The 20,315-nt window shown below is 54.1% G+C and overlaps 7 protein-coding genes across 7 annotated transcripts, besides 1 other annotated feature; 4 read left to right on the top strand and 3 right to left on the bottom strand.

The window, feature by feature from the left end:
- Positions 1 to 728: 728 nt before the first annotated feature.
- Positions 729 to 1,082, bottom strand: CABS01_03726 (uncharacterized protein; the record flags this gene model as incomplete). The annotated part of the gene is made up of 2 exons (XM_060537098.1): positions 729 to 962; positions 1,062 to 1,082. The coding sequence occupies 2 exons, from the start codon at positions 1,080 to 1,082 to the stop codon at positions 729 to 731; spliced, it is 255 nt and encodes an 84-aa protein (XP_060391356.1).
- A 333-nt stretch (positions 1,083 to 1,415) lies between these two features.
- On the top strand, positions 1,416 to 1,795 carry CABS01_03725 (uncharacterized protein; the record flags this gene model as incomplete). Its single annotated transcript, XM_060537097.1, has 2 exons — positions 1,416 to 1,464; positions 1,623 to 1,795. 2 exons carry the CDS (start codon positions 1,416 to 1,418, stop codon positions 1,793 to 1,795), a joined length of 222 nt encoding a protein of 73 aa, XP_060391355.1.
- A 3,325-nt stretch (positions 1,796 to 5,120) lies between these two features.
- On the top strand, positions 5,121 to 5,321 carry CABS01_03724 (uncharacterized protein; the record flags this gene model as incomplete). The annotated part of the gene is made up of 1 exon (XM_060537096.1): positions 5,121 to 5,321. The coding sequence occupies one exon, from the start codon at positions 5,121 to 5,123 to the stop codon at positions 5,319 to 5,321; it is 201 nt and encodes a 66-aa protein (XP_060391354.1).
- Positions 5,322 to 6,520: 1,199 nt separating this feature from the next.
- Positions 6,521 to 6,604: a sequence feature (Short protein (CABS01_03723, KAK1475446.1) was converted to a misc_feature.).
- A 1,698-nt stretch (positions 6,605 to 8,302) lies between these two features.
- CABS01_03722 (adenosine deaminase) lies at positions 8,303 to 9,370 on the top strand (the record flags this gene model as incomplete). The annotated part of the gene is made up of 1 exon (XM_060537095.1): positions 8,303 to 9,370. One exon carries the CDS (start codon positions 8,303 to 8,305, stop codon positions 9,368 to 9,370), a length of 1,068 nt encoding a protein of 355 aa, XP_060391353.1.
- Positions 9,371 to 13,114: 3,744 nt separating this feature from the next.
- CABS01_03721 (uncharacterized protein) lies at positions 13,115 to 15,364 on the bottom strand (the record flags this gene model as incomplete). Its single annotated transcript, XM_060537094.1, has 2 exons — positions 13,115 to 15,206; positions 15,273 to 15,364. The coding sequence occupies 2 exons, from the start codon at positions 15,362 to 15,364 to the stop codon at positions 13,115 to 13,117; spliced, it is 2,184 nt and encodes a 727-aa protein (XP_060391352.1).
- A 98-nt stretch (positions 15,365 to 15,462) lies between these two features.
- CABS01_03720 (uncharacterized protein) lies at positions 15,463 to 16,158 on the bottom strand (the record flags this gene model as incomplete). The annotated part of the gene is made up of 1 exon (XM_060537093.1): positions 15,463 to 16,158. The coding sequence occupies one exon, from the start codon at positions 16,156 to 16,158 to the stop codon at positions 15,463 to 15,465; it is 696 nt and encodes a 231-aa protein (XP_060391351.1).
- Positions 16,159 to 17,193: 1,035 nt separating this feature from the next.
- On the top strand, positions 17,194 to 20,301 carry CABS01_03719 (HET domain-containing protein; the record flags this gene model as incomplete). The annotated part of the gene is made up of 4 exons (XM_060537092.1): positions 17,194 to 17,889; positions 17,989 to 19,182; positions 19,596 to 20,039; positions 20,095 to 20,301. The coding sequence occupies 4 exons, from the start codon at positions 17,194 to 17,196 to the stop codon at positions 20,299 to 20,301; spliced, it is 2,541 nt and encodes an 846-aa protein (XP_060391350.1).
- Positions 20,302 to 20,315: the final 14 nt, after the last annotated feature.

Here is a 20,315-nt window from a genome sequence, read left to right as displayed (position 1 = left end):
TGGCTGGAAAGCCACTGCTGCAACCCACGTATCTGTCTCCAGATCGTCAGCGGACAGCTCTAGCACTGAACGCCGCTGTAAGTCCGACATAAACTACTGGGCAACTCGCCCAACTGCCTTCGAAGGCACTCACACAACGCAGTGAAGGTATCCGCACGTCCACAGTTTCACGCCACGCTACAGCACCTTGTTTCTGCACTCTCGCCCTACTTCTGCCGATCCAGGAGCCGTCGGCCCCACGCCGCCCACTATGGCTTGTTCCCGATATCCGTCTTCTCGGGGTCTTTGAGAATCTACTAGTACGGATACTCGCAAGTGTGACGATGGCTGGACTGCTTCACCATCATGCGGGAATTCTTGGCACATCTCACAGTACGGTTGAGCAATACGCATATCATTCCTCCCGGCTCGCCGCGTTCATCTGGTTTTAGCAACCAAAGCCTCGGATGGATCCTTTGGAAACTGGGCATGCCAGGCAAGAATCAGCGAAGGGGGGGGGGGGGGGTTCCGCCAGCCGGGGATTTTGATGACGACCGCCTCCTGGGCTAGTGGCAGTGCTACCAAGCCCGCAGATTGACAAGTTCATGTCTACAGGCCACTCGACTCGAGGGATTCCGTCCCCGTACCTCCTGATCAGTCGGCAGCATCCGGATGTTCCCAAAGGCCATCAAAGTGGCTCCATCGAGAATCATGTTCTCGCAATGTCACAACCACCCAATTTCCCCGAATCATGTCCCACAAGTTCCGTTCCTGACGGAGAACACGCACGGATGTCGCTCGCCAGGGGAAACACCGCCGGGGGGTTCATCAGCGCTAGTGCCCAGGGTGACAGGGCCACAGGATGGCCAGGCCTGGCCTGGCCTCGAACCGTTGACAGCGAATCCACGAACAGGCAACGTCCCAATGTCATCTTGCGGCTTGCCATGGCCCGCGGGCCTTGTACATGAAGATTTCGCTGCTCGCTACTCCGATTCGAAGCCCTTCGAGTTCGGCCAGATGCCCGGGGTTATATCTGCGACGGCCAAGTTCCCGCTTGGAGACCGTGGATACTGGAAACTAACCAGGCTCGGCTTCTCCAACATGCCATTGTCAAATTAAGCTGGCGCTACGGATACCTGCTAAGGTTACGGCCTAGTGTCCACTGTCCACCGTTGGAAGAGCATTTCAGCGAGTGGCCTGCCCAACTATCCAACAGCATTCCTTCGGCTTGAGCCCCGAGAGCGGCTGGTCTTTGCATGGCTCTAGCAGGCCGCCCCAGCAGAAAACATCGAAATCGCTGCCGATGGCCCGAAATTTCCTCCGACATACTCGCCAGGACTCCCACGTCCCTTGTTTCTTTTCCGACTTTCTGCCAGACTGCCACGCTTCTGACGTAGCATTGGGCTCCGTCACGGCAGAGTAGCCTCGCAACCATCATGTCAAAGACTCCATACGGGCACGGTGTACGGAAGCACTGCTCTGTACGTACACAATACACAGTAGACTGCGGCTGGGCTTGTTGCCCTCAGTTGCTGTCTGCTTTACACTCTTAGCTCCCCCGTCATCTAGATATGCCTGCGTATTTTCCAACGATCCATGTCTCAATGCATCGTGACACCTGGGCACTTTGCTCGGTCAGCCAGCCGAGGGTGAGCAAGCCGACGCGGCCAATGGTAGGGCCTCAAACCTCCGGGTGATAGTCGATATCATCGTCGTTGCGCAAGATTTGATCTCGCCAACCGCGTCTTCCCGCCCTGGAACGCTCCGCATCCGCCATCATGTGTCGAGAACTGGTCGATTGCCCCGGGCCCGGTGAGGCCCTGTCCTTGTCAAAATATGCTCCTGCAGCACGCAGTGCGCTATTGCACAGGCTTACGAGCTAGATGAGCTGGGAGGGAGGAGGGAGGAGACTACCTTAGCCTGCAGTATGTGAGTGAGTGCGTCCCTAGCCTCTCCTGGGAAAAGTCGTGCCGCGAGAGACGATCCCTCCCCCTCCTGATGGCCTTCTCAAGAGGGCCACCACTCGCGTGGGCCGGGGATGCATCCATTAGCACGCCGCATCCCACTTCCCGAAGCCCATGCGCCCGGTCAGGTTGCGTGTACGTTTCTGCCGTGTACCACGGTACACAACGGCCAACCACACGCTCTTCACCTCCACGACAAGCAAACACATGAAGTAAAGGAGGTTTCCGACCCCTTGGCTTGCTTAGTTGGCCTTGTACTGTGGCCTTGTGGCGCATACGACCGCACACAAAGAAGATGAGACTCGCAATGATGTTGTGGTATTACTGCGCCGCACAACGGCCAGCGTCGGTCGACTGCGCGATGGGAAAACCCAGGCACAAGTGACTCCCACGTCAGGAAGAATAGACCATCCTCTCCCATTCGACCCCCGAAAGTCTCGACAGGGCTTTTTCACCATGGGGTTGGGACGTCTTCCACATGTTACGGGTACTTGGTACATACAAATATCACATTGGCGTGGTCGGACCCGGTTACTACCCCACAGGTCCGCATCAACAATTGCATCTCAGAGGTTGTATTCACAAACATCGATATCCCTTCTGTTCATTCTCAACGATTCCCTTCAACCATCCAACGGACCGAAGCTGATGTCTAGGCTCGAGGTTCTCTTGGGACAGGGGTAAAAAGTATGGACATCGCTCGATTGTAAGAGTCAACGAGTCGCTGTCTCCAGCTTCACTTGGAAGATAAGGTGTTCTATTCATCCTTGTCAGCACCACATACGTCTTTCCTCTGTCGTAGGTCGCCGTGCCACCGAACGGTTACCAAGGGTCCAATAGTTGCGAATGACGATTGGCGCAACTCCCGGAGAAGTCGCCGCTTCTTAGGCTGGTTGTTCGGCCATTCTCATTCACGTCCTCTACATACCTCGGAGGTTCGCAACTTGGCTAGCTTTCCCGAGCCATGGTAGAGGGCTGCGTGACGAAAGCGCAGATCAGTGGCAGACGGTAACACGACAGGTGGTCGCGTACATGGTGCGGGTGTACTGTACAGAAGCAGATTGGATCCATTTCACGACTCGCAGCATTCCGGCCGGGACGGTATGTTTGCAGCAATGTAACGCGATCCCCGAGTCGTACAGCACCTCTTCAACAGATCGCCGCCATTGATTCAGTGTCAATCGCAGACAAGAGGATTTGCCTGACCGGGGCCATGGGTACTGCAAGCATGCCGGGGGTCAAAGGACAAGCCCATGTCAGCAAGGTTACAGTATCGTGTCAATCGCTTCAAGGCCAGAACTCTTCCACGGGGGAATGGGGACGACGATGGCGTTGCCGACGTCTGCCACACGTCCGCGTTTGTGCACACGACCGACAGTTATCATTTGGACTCGGTAGGGACTACAGAGTACGCAGTATGGTCTCGATAGGATCCTCCTCGACCACGCCATTCCTTGTCAGCCCCTTGGTCAACATTGGCTCTTGGTGCCGCGGATTAAGAGCATAAGCTATAACCAGGACTTTTATCCTAAACGAGCCGTGGAGCCGACGCATCTGATCACAACCGAATGCCGAATCTGCGGATAGGTGAGATCGGCTCCGCACTTTTTCACACGAATATTAATAGCCAAGCTTTGGAGTTTGGTTTTTGACGGATTTCCGCCGTCGAGTCAACCATCAGTAGACGGCCACCAGTCTGCTGTGATGTTGAACCGATTCGCAACATGAATCAACTATATCAGAGTTTTGTTCAGGCCCAGGGAAACCGTGTTTCCCCTCGGGAGAGTTGTCAAGAATTATCCACAACGGACCGCAGACTGAATGTCGACGGCGCGATTGGCGTACCTGGCAAGCTGGCTCGAGCTCCCAGGGCTTGTCGGCCCATATGAAACATGACAGCCCGGAGTGGTAACTTGCCAGGTTCCATCCGCGAAGCGAATCTAAAGCGCAGTTTATCTGAATACCACTGGGTGATAGCCGAGAAGTCTACGGAGTACTACGGATGCTGCGTACCCAATACACTACTAGCACGCCGGCATGACCTCGACGGAGCTCTGTCGAAAGTAGCACCTTCTCCGAGCCCTCCTCACCACCACCACCTCCTCCTCCTCCTCTTCACCTCCTTCTACAGTCTACACCCTCTTGAGGGGCAGCGAAACGGACCATGTGCAGCGCAGGTTACACTACAAGCATCGTTGCAGCAACCCGAGTTGCAGACAAACCCAGGCAGTAGACTCGGTCAATCACGGTGCTCAGGAGACGCCATCAACCGCCCTCTGGATTCGAGGTGCCATTCGGTATCTCCGCCGGGAGGGAACAGCTCCTGGGTAGCGTGATGGGCACCCGGTGGCAAGCAGAATGGTGTGCAACCCCGCAAAGAGCAAAGTTAGCTGGTCGTTCCGGCTGGCAAGTCCTCTGCCCACTTGGAATCGTGAGACTTTTGTCTTTTCAGCAAAGTTATCCACCAATCCAACCATCGTCTCCTCGCCTTAGTTATTGTCTAAAGAGAGTGGTCTATGAGCCATATCTAACGTAGTTAAGGAGACCGGACGAGGATATACATAGGAAGTATGCGTGTCATGTCACACAAATGCAACCACCGATAACTCGAGGACGGGTGCTGGCAATATCGCATCGCATAGCTTAAACTCGGGCAAGCTCACTGACAGAGACTAAGAAGCAGTGTGACGATGGCGGCAACGACCGTAAACGCACCTTCTTACCCGTAATGACTGTACCGCCAGCCGCGGCTTGCTACGGTATCAGTAAGACTAGCTGTCAACGTCCGGTCCCAAGACACGCATGCATGTTACCATCCACCGATTAGCTTCCGATGGCCAGGCAGATTGGCAGGCTATCCGTATTACCTCGCACTCTTTTCCCGAAGCAATACAACGTTTGAAAACGGTCGACAGCCACTCGTGTGATTTGTCTTGAGTCTTTATCCGTACCCGCGCTTTCGAGCAGCGGTGCGGCGTGCCTCCAAACAACTGGGTCCGGCAAAGGATGCGGAGAGTATTGGGTCTGCGGCGGCAGTTATTGGCAACAGGCGGTCAACAAGCCGAATGAAACAGCACTGCCAAAGAAGCCCTTGCTAGCTTGCATGAAATTGGGTCTGGCTGGGTTTGGCGGATCCCACATTCCTGCCAGCGGGAGAGGGGGAACACCTACGGATACATGGGTAGCAAGCAGCTCGACAAACCGAAGGATCATCTTCACTCGCAGGTTAGATACAAGCACGGCGAAAAAAAAAAGAGTCCAACGGGATTGCTCCTCGCACGCTCGGGCGCTTCAACAAGAAGCTTGTGTCCCTCGTGGCCCAGGGTTGTCGATCTCGGGATAAAAAGGTTCACGGGCGCATCCCAAGTCTTTGGATAAGGTAGGAAGATGGAAAGTCTGACAGAAAAGGTGGTTGCTGTCTTCAAACGGACAGAATTAGAACATAGAGGGCGGGCAGCGGGCATCAAGATGCAACGGGACGACTGGTGACTGGTCGCGTGCAACAAGCATCGGGCGCGGGCGCGCGGAAACGGCCATGACAAGCTTAAAAAGACACAACGGATGAAGGGACGGAGGTCAACGGGACTCCATTCCAACCGCCATTCCATCATCTCACCTGGACGTTAGAGCTATTCCTGTCGATAAGCTTTTGCGCACGACTGGCGGAGGCTTCCCTTCTCGCTTGGGAGATCGGTGGTTGCGACGACTCACGTCACAGATGCCATGGGACAGGCCGTGCCACCATGGATGGGGCTGATAATCAAGCATATCAAGGGCCAAGAGACCCTTTTTAGAGGGAGGGGCCTCACGGGCTAAGACCAGGAACATTCCTTGGCTTGACAGTTCGGAGCAACAGCCTGAGGGGGCGTGTTCGGCCGTTATCCAACATCTCAGCTCCTTGATGGATATCCATACATATGTACATACGCTGCGGCGGCGTACGGATAGTCCTGGGAAAGTCTGAGAATGGTATCATTCAGCTCTCTCGGGTCCCAGTGATGCGAGGCAACACTAATATCCACCTAGTATGGATATCCCTTCGTAGTCAGCCATCCCGTCGGCTGCTGCCTCGCCCGGTTCATCGGCGGCCACAAGACGGATCTGACCACCGAATCCCGGTCGTTTCTGCGGTTTTCTTTTTCTTTTTCCCTTGTTCTTCCTTCCATGGGCGCACCGCCCGTCGCCCCCCCGCAGTCGAACACTGGGATGGATCTCTCTTCTGATCGGCCGTCGAAAAGTGTCCAGTTGACGTTGAACTTTCAGCTCCGGGATGATCCCTACCGAGAAATCCTAGGAGCGGCGTGCGGCGCCACCACTTGCCAGCCTTTCAGCCCCCCAATGTGGGAAATAACCGGGGAATCGGCAGGTTTCTGGATGTCTCTGGATGTCTCTGCGCTCTGGGACAAGAAAAAGCAATACCAGAGGTCTAGACTTTGGAAGCGGTTCAGCGGCAGGCGGCAGGCTCTATCCGTCGCAACGGGGGGAGAACATCCTTCAAAGACCAGACAGACAGAGAGGGGTCTCGCTGGAGCCAATGAAGGTTGGCGAGTGCAACACAGATTGGGTTTCGAGACCATCTAGACGAGTTCGAGGAGCGCGCCAGCCCGCACACTGCTGGCCGTTGGCGGACCGCTGAAGAAGAAACAGCCAAACCAAAGCATGATACCTAAGGAATGCAGTCTACCAATGTCGTATGTGGCGGCCGCCTGGACCTGTCAGTCTCTGAGAGTCTGTGAGGCTGCCCGTTGTCGAGGTCTTAACGTACATATGGCACGGTGACTTGACAATTGGTGACGGGGAAGCTGGCGGCCCCCTCGCGAAGGCCAGCCTCCCAGACTGTTCAAATGGAAAGCATTCCATTCGCGGACAACTTGCTCATGTCAGTCAGTTGCGGCTGCACATCTCTTTGCCACTGCAACTGCGACTGCGACTGCGACTGCGACCGCACCCTCCAGCTTCAATCCTGCTTTCTTGCGACAGTGAGGTGCGCCGGGTCACCTCTTTCCGACGTCAAAGCTGGAGAAAAGAAGGGTAGGATCTGTGATTGTGCCTGTCACCAACAGAAAGTGTTCCTAGCCCAATTCCCGATCCACTGCGACATCATCGTCGTGACAGGCAGAACGGGAGGGAGCTTGTTTCGTCGATGGTCATATTTCGTCCAATGTCTTCCTCCCCATATCCCCGATGCTACTACTCTTAGCCCGCTTCAAACATGGATATTTCAAACCATCTTGTCGTTCGACGGCTTCGCTGGTCGTGCGTTTAATGCCGCAGGGTGCGTCGCGGGCCCGGAAAATTGGGCCACTCACTGACGACAGAGGGCCCTGAGAGGGGGAAGCGGTTAAGCTGCTGGAGACTCTCTTGACCACCGGGTTGGAGAGAGCGTGGGAATGGGTGTGGGAGAGAAGCGTTCTGGCGAAGGCTCGCCTCCGGATCCGTGGCACGGGAAGTTTCTTGATCAGGGGAACCCCTTTTCACAGGTCCCTCGTTCTCGCGATCTCTTGCCTTGTGGTCAATGCTAGTCGTTTTGGAATCGTTGTTTCTCCGACAGCCGTGGAGGCTCATTACTGCCCTCTTTTCAGTCTCTTTTAGTACTATCAGCCATCACTCCATTGTGTCTAAAATCCCTTTGTTATCTAGGATGGATATTCCCGAGGCTAACAGCGTTAGCCAGAACCACTTATACTCGGTCGGAAGCCGGACACAGTCAAGCGGGCGAACGAAGACTGGGCCGAACCTTCGCCGTCTTCCGCTGCAGAAAGAAACACGGCGCTCGCCGACAACGAGGGGAACCTGATAACGTAAACCTGCGAATATGGAGACAAATTCGGGTCATTGTCACCAAAACGAGAGGCAAAACGTAAAAAAACTGGAAGTGAAAGAAAACAAAATCCAATGATATGACACAACACGGATAAGAAAGAAACTTTTGGTGGCAGATACCAAGCCGTGCGTTCGTCTACAAGACTTTTCTAGAAGTTCTCCAACAAAATCTATTTTTGTTCGTGAACGACACAAAAGGCAAAGGCAGAAACCTGTCGACAAGATTTTTTGAGCAAACTTTTTCGGGTGAAACATCTTTCTACTAAAATACACCTCTCATCTTTTTGCGACTTCTCTCCGGCGCATCGCATCGCATCGCATCGCATCGCCTCCAAACTTCATCCCATCATTCGTCGTTTTCATCTGCAGAACCGACAACGACCTCTCACTCTCTCTATCTAAAGCATCTCCAACAAAACGACACACAGACTCTGCAACTTCAGACATCTGGGGCCCCCCTCATCATCATACTCAACACACTCGCACACACCCCACACCCACACCCACACATTCACGACACGCATATCCCGCCCACGATGTGCAAGGACAACCTCCACGACTTCCTGGTCGATCTCCCAAAGTGCGAGCACCACATTCACATCGAGGGCTCCCTGGGGCCCGAGCTGCTGTTCCACCTGGCCGCACAGAACAACATCGCCCTGCCCGTCGACAAGGATCCCGCCTTCGCCAGCGTCGAGGCCCTGTACGAGCGGTACCGCAACTTCTCCTCGCTCGACGACTTCTTGCACTACTACTTTATCGGATTCTCCGTGCTCCTGACCGTCACCGATTTCGAGGAGCTGGGCTATGCCTATCTCAAGAAGGCGCACTCGCAAAACGTGCGTCACGCGGAGGTGTTTTTCGATCCGCAGGCGCACACGTGCCGCGGCGTCGCGTACGAGACCGTCATCGAGGGCTTGAGGCGCGCAAAGGAGCGTGCGCAGCGGGATTTCGAGGGGTTGACGGTTGAGTATATCGTCTGCTTCTTGCGGCACTGCACCGTCGAGGACGGGCTGCGCATGTTTGTCGAGGCCCGGGACGCGGGCCACTTTGCCGACGGCACGATTGCGGGCGTGGGCATGTCGAGCAGCGAGGCGCCGTACCCGCCCAAGATGTGGACGTCCGTCTACGACGCGGTGCGGGCGGCGGGCGTGCGGGCGACGGCGCACGCGGGCGAGGAGGCGCCGGCCGAGTTCGTCGTGCAGGCGCTCGACGACTGCGGCGTCACGCGCATCGATCACGGGCGGCGGTCGGCGGAGAGCCCTGAGCTGTTGGCGCGGTTGGCGCGGGATAAGACGCTGCTGAGTCTGTGTCCGATTTCGAATGTGGTGTTGAGGGGCGTCAGGGAGATGAAGGAGATGCCGATTCGGGAGTTCTTGGACAAGGGTGTGCGGTTCAGCATCAACAGCGACGACCCTGCGTACTTTGGGGGGTATATTCTCGAGAATTACTGCGCTGTGCAGGAGGCGTTTGGGTTGAGCATCGAGGAGTGGAAGGGGATTGCTGTGGGGAGCGTGGAGGGGAGCTGGTGCTCTGAGGAGAGGAAGGAGGTTTTGAAGGGGGAGATTGAGGTTGTTGTGAAGAAATATGCTGGTAAGGCTTAAAGAGGCTGGAAACTGTGTATTGCTGATCGGGGGGAGGTCTTGGGTTGATGGCGTTTGGGCGGATGTCTGATTTTTTGGATGAGTGAGGGTTTGAGGCACGAAGTGATGTCGTTGTCTACCTCGGAAGGATTTCAACGAAGGGAGGTTGCATTGGTCCCCCTTCAACTGGGACTATCGGTTTTGGAAAAGGGGGTTTGAGAAGGAGATACCAGAATGTCACGACGCTGAAGATTGATTAGCGATTGGGGGTACATAGTAAAATATGAGAAACAAGAACACACATATCAAGATTCAACAATGCCTATGGTGACTTGCATGAAGACTTCCATGAATATCGTTGGGCTGGCCTTGTACATCGCGAAGCGCTGGAAAAGGAGTAAATTCCCTCTCGTTGCCCAAACGCTCTCAACGTGTCCAGGCGAGCTGGGCTGGTGGGATATCTAACAACCACCACCGACGATGTAGGCATATCAACCTCCGAAGCTAGGCTCGATGTATCACCGTCAGGCGAATGATTTGCGGTTCTCGACGTAGCTACGGAATATCCTCCGATTTACTCTGTTCGATTCCCTCCCCCCCCCCCCCCCCCCCCCTTTTCCACTTCGAGCGATGATAGCTTTGATCAGAGAAGCATCGGCGCACTTGCTGGAACACCTTCAAGAACACGGATGTACGGTATCTAAAGCCGCGAGTACTACGCAACTGATTCTCAGGGTGATTGGTTGAGTTCGTGCCGTGGTTCACGCCTTGGGGATTCGAGTCGGCCAGGGAGAGGAGTGGGCCAAGCTGCCAGCGATACACACAAACGATCCCTCAAGAAATAACTCGTCGCGGTGCTATTGGCATCTGTTCTTTCATCTTGAGCTCTTCCAATTTCATTTTGTCATCCCTGAACGTCATTCAAAGGCTCAAACTATTCTGCATTTCGTGATATCCTGCCCGGATCCTCTCGTTCAAGTCCGCTGTCACTGACGATAGCCCGCGTTTGTCAGCGATACCTCAGCAAACTGTAGGACTCAGAGACCCCGTGCTAGATAGAGCCATACGGCATGAAGAACGCAGTGCGACGCGCTTCAGATTCGTAGGATGTCTCTGGAAAGCAGGCCCGGTTCAGGCCGTGCTATGGCTGGAGGTGGTCCTTCGCCGTGGCGGGCTTGTCGTGTGGTTAAGCTGATCGCGCACCGTCTACGCGACGTTGGAGAACGATTTCGTCTTGTTCTATCTGTGCGACTGGAATGGCAGTACAAGCCTTGGGAGCATTCGACTAGAATGCTGTGCAGTCTGTGGCAGCTTCCTCGTCTCAAGTCTTTGGCTGGCCCGAAACGGAAGAGCAGATCGCGGGCACATGACAACCCTTCAAACTGATCTCTACCGAGTCGAATCAACCGATCAAGACACCTGCATCCACCTCTTCACATTTGCTTCTCAAGTTGGTCACCGCTGGTCGCAGATTGACTCAATGATAGGGGGCGTGGTCCCCTCTAAGCCTGGCCATGATGTAGTAATTGGATTAAGGTAATTAGATCTCGCAATGGCAGAAATATAACAGATCCGAGGTTCCGTCATACCACTTAGAGGTGGTGCTGACCTCTCCCGTTGTATACAGAGTGCCACAACTGCAGATCGTCTTCTACGCGAGTTTCTAGATAAGCAAAAGCCCTTCCAAGCTCCGTCACGTGGCGGTACCCATAAGCTTGTGAGCAACGAGATCGTTCATCTGCGCCTACCTCCTTCTCCGAAGTTACCCAGCAATCGCCCCAGGCATCCCAGTTTGCTTCGAGAGATCTGACCCAGACGAATCTAGGTGGGTTAGAGCGGTGTACGAAGCAGACATCTATCTCCTGATTGAGTACAGGCCAGTAAGATGTTGATGGAAGCCCTCTAGATCACAGATAGGCTAGCATGAACCACATAATCATCGATTGATCAGTATACCCTACCCAAGAACCCTCAGAATATATGCCAGAGTTCCAGGAACCCCTTGGTATGAAGGCAAGAAGTGCTCATCCCGAACCTATTCAATACCATCCGATTTCATTTCTCAAAAGCGAGAGCAACGGCAGGAACGAACATCAATAATAACCAAGCATTCGAAAGAGAAGAGTTCCCTCTCCCCCAGGCCCAAAACTAAATAGCTATATTAGCAAAAGAGTTCGCCCCCCCGGTGGCGAATGGGGACTACATCTCTGGCGCACATGCTGGGACTCGAACACGGGACCTCTCAAAGCCTTCACCGCGTAGGCTCGTGGACTTGAACCACTCCACCACCCAGCCAGTTTTGACCTGACCCCCAAGGGGGCGCCTGCTGGCTGGTGACGGGAATGGATTTGAGGGGGTCTATATACCCTTCTCGTATATTTAGATGGAAGGCGGGGGGTGCAAGGTGGAAGGTGTGAGCCAAGCGGTCCGGTCTTGCGTGCCTGCCTGTACTGAGCCGCTCTCTCACGTGAATTCGGCGACGGGATGATGTATCCCAAGACCATGAATCATCTTCGAGCAAACAGGCTGACAGGTGATTCATCCATGGTAGGCTTTACTTCTCATTCTCGACCGTCGCCCTGCCATGACGTTTGCCTCTGGGTAAGATAGTCCCAAGGTCTTGGTAGGCAGATACCAGTCAAGCATTGAGTCATTAATATAAACATCAAGGAAGGCGTGCTTCTCACGACTTGGCTTGATTTGCTTGCCCCGGAACTCCTCAGATTAGATATAGATAGGCCAGTGAGATTCCGTCTCTAAACTCAATATCGTAGAAGACCAGGATATCATCACGTCAGAACTCCCCCCAACCTGCATTAGGTAGATTGTCCAAGGACTCTCAAAGCACCGCCTCAGGATTCTCCAAAAGTTGCAGCGTAAAGGTGGGAGGCTAATTTACTCAAGTAATCCAGATCAGAGCGGGAGCAGAAGCAGCCACAACTAATAGTACAATCTACAGTATCCAAAAGGGGTTATAACAGCCCCTCAAAAAGACAACACCAACATCAACCAAAACAACAAAAGAGTTCACCCCCTCGGTGGCGAATGGGGGCTACATCTCTGGCGCACAAGCTGGGACTCGAACTCGCTAAGCCTGTCGTCGAGTAAGGCTGGTTGGGGTTAAATAATTGTTGACCATTAACCACTCCACCACCCACGCCACAGCTTTGACCTGACCCCCGACCTAGAGGGCGCCTGGTGTGCTGGTGACGGGAATGGGATTGAGGAAGGCTTCCTATCTGGTGTGTATTCATGTCTCCTCAGGTGGTCGGAAAGGTATTCGGTGAAGAAGGGGAAGGTATGACTAAGGCGCCTGCTTGCCGTCCGGGTACGTGGTTGGTGGTGAGCATATGACTGAGGCTGAGCATAAATCACAGAGTTCTCTCGAGGAGAGAGACAAGCGGCTGTCATTGTGCCTTGCCTCACTCTCTGAAGGCTTCACATAATCCTCTCGACAGCGAACTTTGCCATGATCGTCGTCAGTAGAAGATCTCTCGACCCCATGTCAACGACCATCAACCCCTTGTTGGAGGCAGACTTACATAGTGACACAAAAGAGGCACGGCCATGATCATACTGGTGTCTATAAAACTTGGTGCTACCCGACGTATGTGTACAGCTTCGTTGGCGAATCCAATCTACAAACCATCTATAGCCACCCAATGAAAGAACACATTCCTGACGAGGCTACATTCGTGACTCGAAATCGTGATAAATACTGTGCGCCTCCATCGTACAAGGACACTTTCAGGTCATTCACCCGCTTCATTCCTGTCCCCTCCCGACGCCAGTCAAGCCCCCAGCAAGGCCTTGCATTCTCCTTCCCAATAAGTCATCTGTACTTTTCAGCTTCACGAGGCTCGCGCTCGCGCCCGCACTCTTACTTGCGCCCCTCGCGCGGCCATTCTTCTTCTTGCCATTCGCATCGGGTACAATGGACTCGCTCTCGTCCATGACCTGCGGCTCCTTGGTCAGGGTATTCTTGCGGTTCGCTCTCGTCATGCCAATCTCCAGCGGCCTGTCCTCGTCCCCGCTCGACTCGACGCGGTTATGGTGCCGTCCCTCGCTGTTGCCATTTGTGATGGGTCCACCGCCGACACGTCTGCGGCCGCGGCTCTCCTTTTCGCGTACAGCGTCGGCTGAGGCAAAGATCTCTGTGATCCATTCCGCTGACCTCTCAAAGTGCTTCCATGCTGGGGGGTACACGGTCGGGAACTGAAGGAAGCCGTGGGAGATGCCGGGGATCAGCATCACCTCGGCAACATCCTTGGGATTGAAGATGGGCTCGAGTCCATCGCCAAGGTCGGAGCGCTCGGATTGGGCTTGGTCGAACATGGACTCCTTCACCTTGCGCAGACGTGCTGAGAAGATGACGGTGTCGTCGACCAGAGGGTCTCGCTCGCCGGTCAGGAAGTAGACCTTAGGGAAGCGCGCAAGGAGGGAGTCGGGGGTAAGAACAGGAGAAAGGAGGTAGTCCTTGCTGAAGTCGGGTCGATTGTGAGGACCGATATAGAGAATGATCATGGCGCGCATCATCTCGGGCGTGAGCACGCGATCGTTGAAGTACGAAATCATGGACGACATGGCGAGGCGGGTTCGAAGAGGTTCCGAGTGATGGGATGCGCTCTGCTGACGCTTGATATCCGGAGCTGAGGATCCTGCGTTGGACATACTTTGTGGACCGCCATGCGAAAACTCGGGATGGGGACTAGCGAGCGCTTGTTGTGAGGCGATCTGGACCTCCTTGGCCGTCAGCTCTGTCGACTGCTTGTTGGAGTCCTCCTCGTCATCACTGTGGTGAGGTGTGCCGACGAGGTCGTTGTACTGCATGCTCTTTCGCCTGATGATCGATTGGTTCGTGCTTCTCAGCCTTCTATCCTTCATAAGTGACATTTGCTCGTCTGACATCCAGTTGCCAATGTTCATATCAAGTGCTGGGTAGAACAAGACCAATCCGTCGGGCAATGGCAGATCTCCTGTGCTCGAGTAGCGACGCATCGGCACTGACGTTCTCTCGACAATCATGAGAGTCGTTGCCGTGGCCAAGTTACCACCGGCGCTGTCACCTGTAAGCACAATTCGGGGTGTCTCTCTTCCAGACATGCCGATGCATCGTCCCTTGCTTCGAATAAGTGTCGTGTAGACGTCGAAGCACTCGTTCAGAGCGAAGGGGTACGGGAACTCGGGAGCCTTCTTGTAATCCAAGCTAAGAACTGGCATGCCGGTCTTGGACGCCCATGCAAATAGCTTATCATCGTTGCATCGAGGGTCCATGGCGACGAATCCACCACCAGGGATATCCAGGATGATTCTGCTGTGTCGCACGAGGTCCGTCAATGGTCCATCAAAGTAGAGCCAAGCCGAGACAGGCTCCTTATAATCGCTGCCAGAGGGTCGGGGAATGCGGATTGCGCGCGGCGGCCAGCGAGAGAAGCGAGGCCGCATGAGGCCCTGGAAGAATTTCAGGTACGGCGTCGTTCCTTTGTCCCAAGACACACGCAGATGCTCGACGGTCAACATGCCGCGCACCTTGCGCACCTTTTCGTCAGCCTTCTCGGCGGCAAACATGTAAAATACGGAGAAGACGATGCTGGCCAGGTCGCGAAGCCACTTTGCGCGGATCTTCATGGCGGTCCAAAAGCCGGCATCCAGAGCAGTCAAGATCCATGTTGCGCGGAAGTAGGTGGCGTCGTACATGTTGGACATGGGTTCGGGACTCGCAAGGCCGACTAGAGTGCTGAAGTGTCGGGCAGCGTAGAGGTAGATCATGGTGACCACGACGGTCTGCCATGTTGTGAGGCGCTTCGTTGTGAGCTTGGAGAAGAAGCGGATGACGGGAGGGCCGTGGGGGTGTCCTCTGCAAAAGATCTCATCAGCTTCTATCACGACAGCGTTGCACGAGATTCAAGATGTTGTTTGTTACCTGAAGATGTATGCCGACCAGAAAGCCAGCACCGCCAGGACCTGAAGGCGGCGCGACTTGACCGACGGCCGTCCCAGGACGTGGTCTATCATGGCGACTGGTGTATGCTATGATGAACAACAGAGCAGTGGACGAAGGAGGAGAAAGAAAAAGCAGTGGGTTGCAGATTCCGGCGCAAGGTCATGGGAATCTAGGCACCGAGGACAGCCGGAGGCGTGGCTGACCAAGCGAGCAGCGCAAGACCACGAGTTTGTGGCTGGGGGTAACAATGGATGGCGTTGGAAGTCGTCGACGGGACGGCGCAGCGCGAGTAATGCGATGGCTCCAGGGCTAAAAGGCCATGGCAATGCGTCCCAGGCAGCTCAGAGAAGCGCTTGGCGAGCACGGCGGGCGAAAAGGTGCAGCGACGGACGGCTCGACACCACGGACCGCCACCCGAAGTTGGACTTGGTTCGAAATAGAAGACCGGAGAGGTTCCGGTTGTTTGGGATCGTACACGTTTGGGGAATGGTTGTACGTGGTGGTACAAGGAGCTAGAAGCCGAAGATGATGAGCAGCCGAGTGCCCGGAATGAATGACGATATGTTTCGCGATGGATATGGCGGAGAGGAGTGGTTGAGAGTCGAACGAGAGCTGTCAAAGAAGACCACGATGGGAAGAGGAGCGGTAGCAGCGGCAGCAGCAGCGACAACAACGGCCGACGTTGCTCGTGAAAGAGGGTCCTTGACCAGGGTACCGGCGGCACATGTTTCAATGTGAAAGCGGTCGAGTGAGTGTGTACGCAGTACTCTGTGTGTGTCTCTCCGCGTGGGCTCGGTTCAATTGCTGGCTTCTGAGGTGAGATGGTGACGTTTGTTTGGGTTTGGGGGGGAAGGGCAGCTGACATGTGAAGAGGCCCAAACCCACCTGCAGTGTGGGTTTGGCCTGGGTGCTCGAGTCAACCCGCACGGGGTAGGACGGAGTACCTACCTAGAGCTCTAGCCTGTACTGTACGCAGCAAGTACGGAGAACCTTGGAGGGGCACGCGGGCAACTGCGGCCTCCGCCGCTAGTCCCCATCGAGATCCACCCCGGATCCGACACCGAGGATGTCCAATCACGCAACGCCGGTTGGCTCTTCTAGCGCTGTTCCCTTGCCGGTTCCACTGCTGGCAGCTACTGAACCGCTGTCCAACTCCACTGAAGATTGTTATCCTGCAGGGCCCTCAGTCAGGTCGTACTTGTAGTGTACTGTAAACCAGAAGAGTTACCTAAGCATCAAGGTAGACCCGCCTATCCCCGGATGCGGTAGAGTTTCCTCAGGAACGCACTCGACGTTCACATGACGAGTCACGAGCACCCGGAATCCCGACGCAATCCGGCATTGTGGATAACGCCGACACCCGACATGTCAGATTCAACATCGGTATTCCAAACGTGCGTAGACGATACTGCAGCCAGGAAGAATATCTATCCTTGGCTTCTTGCTATATGACAATGACCCGAGGCCATGTCAGTGCCGTACCTGCTGCTAATCTTCAACACAATGGGCGATTCTGCCCACGAGGCAAAAGATCGGCATCGGCTTCGCCACCAACCGATATTCGCGATCACGCCAGAATACCTTATGGTTGGTCAAAACTTCATGCATGAGATAACGGTGCAACGAGGCAGACTTGCTGGTTCACCGGCTCGTTACCGGTCAGGCAGGCATGCAGGCCACTATGGTCAGCTTAGCTACCTTACGTATCAGACAATAATAACCCCTCACTTGGAAAGCCTGATTACTTTGAGCAAGTAGATAACCAACCACCTTTGAGCCATCATGAACTTCAACTTGACCTGATTCAAAGTTAACCGGTTTCCTTGCGAGCAAATCAAGCCTTTCAGCTCCACCACCAGAGATCGATTGGAATAAGCAAACATCAATCACTCGACAAATCATGGAGCTGTTCCAATACGAACCCCTAAATCTCACTGAAAATTCATTCCGGCTACTCATGCTTCATCCCGGATCCACCAACGCGATATCATGCAACATCTTTGAAGCAAGTCTTGAATCCGACGACAGAATCCCCTACGAAGCTTTGTCATATGCTTGGGGCGACATAGAGCTCTCGGCCTCCATCACCGCCAACGGCAAGACCCTCTGCATAACGTATAACTTGTTCACTGCTTTGACATATCTCCGAGACGACCATGTGAGCAAAGTTATGTGGATCGATGCTATTTGTATCGACCAAAGCAACGTCGCTGAGCGAGGTCACCAGGTTGGACAGATGGCTAGCATTTACCGAGGCGCAGAACAGGTCATCATATGGCTCGGTACCCCCACACTTGAGACGAACCTCTTGCTGGGATGCCTCAAAGAGCTCCAACAACGCTGGATCCGTCAGAAAAGCCAAGACGACATTATCCAGGCACAAGAGCAATGGTCAAAGATGCGACAGGAGTCGGAACTTGACCAGGCTGTCCTCATTGATCGGCAACAGAAAGGGCTTATTTGCCTCCTCAGTGAGACCTGGTTCACGAGGATATGGGTTTTGCAGGAAGTATCAAACGCACGGGCAGCTTCCATTTCTTGTGGAAGACGATCCGTTCAGGCTCACATGCTCAACATCGCTGCGAAGCTCGTTGGGGTTATCCCGGACGCCGGTTGCCAAGCTGTTCTGGATTTGCTTCCGGATTCATTGACTCAGAGATCTCCAAGAAAAAGCCTTCTCCTGACCTTGTTACAGAAGTTTCAAAATAGCAAGGCGAGCGACCCTCGGGATATGGTATACGCCCTACTAGCAATAGCCTCCGACGTATCGCAGACCGACTCAGGATCACTGCTATCGCCAGACTACTTCAAAACCGAAAAGCAGTTGGTGCGAGACCTCAAGACATACCTGTTCCTTGATTTGCGATATTGCGGATATGTTCCTGAGCAATCCATGGCATCCTTTCTTGAAGCGCTGCCTCAACAAACAGCGGCGATACTCGAGAACGTTGTGGCGGCGGGAATCACAAGCCACGTTCTCACGCTTCTTGAGAGGGGCCAAAAGTTTAATGTCAATAAGGCCGTTGTTAAGAAAGTAAGGAATCACGAAGGTTCGAGGACTACAAAGGCTCTCTCTCATCTAGCTCAGATTGAGCACCAAAACTTCCAGTTCGTCCTAGAAGGCGTCGAGGCTTCATTTCAATTTTGCGATGTTGCAACTGCGCAACGTCTTTTGGGCCAGTTTGGAGATAGCATGGTGATCAATCGACATCTTACCGAAGCCTTGCGACAAAGATACGACAGGAATCAAATGCTCATGCTGCTGACCGCATGGAATAGGTCCACTATTCCATTAACACAAGAAGGATTCTCTACTTTAGTAGGGTTTATCGATCCGACGTCTTTGAAAATGCTTCTCAGTAATCACATACAAGTCTTTCAAGTGACGGACGAGGTTCTTGAAATGGCATCCCGCAATCCGGAAGAGGGCAAGATCATCCCGATGCTCCTCGATTTGATCGGCGATCGAACGGAATTTGAAATGAGTGGGCTGCTGTGGTTGCTCCGATTCTTGAGCAAAATGAAGTTGATGTTGCTGCTTGTATGGAATTTTAAAAAAGTCAGTATTGCTGCTTTGGGGCCCCCTCCTGATGAGAGTGTCCGCTGGTCCACGGAACTGGTATCCGGCTTAGGCTCATTCGCCAACTGGAACAACATTGGATACATCAGAGAAAACACGAATTATCGCAAGCGAGTTGATGTTGCGGTGATCAGAGTGGAGGCGGAACTCACCAATGGGTTGTGTATGGATGCCACCCTTATCTGGGACACTTTATATCCACGCAAGCAAGAGGGCGAGAAGGAACCCGTTCCAAGATCACTGGCAATTGGTCCGGAACATCCACGGCGCCGAAATCTCGAAAGCAAGACCTCAGGAAAGAACCTAGAGGTACTGTTTACTATTCGAGATGAAAGCTGACAAAGTCTTTTGTAGAGGCTTCATTTCCAGCGACCTTCCGCATTGTCAGCCCTTAGCACTAGGATTCTACACTCTTAGAGAGGCCCGCTGGATGGCGTTTGGCTTCAGCAATTCACCACTGCAATTTCGGAACAGCGCGAGATTCCACTGCCTGGAGGCTTTCATACGATTGGTGATTCGCCTGCACGAATCATGGCCACAATGCGGGCCAGGCCACAGGAGGCAGATTCATTGGCGAAGTGTTTCTAAAGGCAACTCACCCAACACGTATCGCCCGGGTATATATTATGGCTGTTCCTGCTTCTCTGTACTCCTTACTCCACATCGCGGTGACCCAACCTGCACCAAGCAAATGGTTGAGTGAAACACTGGCCCATTAACAGTCAAATGTGTCAACCAAAATGCCGCTTCGCGAGACTGACCCAGACTTCAAGAGCGAGATCTTCGAAAGGGCAAAGGCGGCGTTCAGCGCAAAGTCTGGGGTTTACGAATATGAACTCCCGCTGCCAACAATCCTCGGTGAGCATGCGGAGCAGCCTCTGCCATGCCAAAAACCGGTCGAAGAGACCAATGCCATCAGCGCCCACATGTCGACGCGTATCCATGCCTATTACGAGCAGCTTGCTGCCGCCTACGATAAAACTGAGGACCCGCCAGCCAGTATTGGCATCAATCTCGAAATCCAACCGCGAAACTTTGAACCAGAGGCGCCAACATGGCACCATCGCAGGTATCACTCGCGTCGCCTGCAACTGCACAGCCCTGAGACATTGCCAAAATTTGCCCTTTGTGAACAAGTTGTTGATCAGGTCAAGGTCGTATGGCGGGTACGCCGAACAAGTCACAGACATACGCCCTCTGTGCCCCCTCGTGCCACTGCAGTGCCTCGTCCACCTGCCAGCCGTCCAGGAGTGGGAAGCAACATGGTTGTGGGAGCGGCCCATGCCCGCCTCTATACCGAGTAGGGTGATGCGTGAGCACTACACCTGGCCGTGGGAGGGTCCTTTGCGAGACGCCCGCCACGAGTTCGGCGCCTCCATCATGGACCAGAAGAAGAGCCTTTGCGGGAAAAGAATTCCTCCAGTCTGATCAAGGCCGCTCTG

The sequence above is a fragment of the Colletotrichum abscissum genome (genome assembly GCF_030869225.1).
Source record: "Colletotrichum abscissum strain IMI 504890 chromosome Unknown Scaffold_7.1, whole genome shotgun sequence".
NCBI lineage: Eukaryota > Fungi > Ascomycota > Sordariomycetes > Glomerellales > Glomerellaceae > Colletotrichum > Colletotrichum abscissum.
The sequence above is the reverse complement of the archived record's forward strand: the minus strand, read 5'-3'. Positions and strand labels throughout refer to the sequence as shown.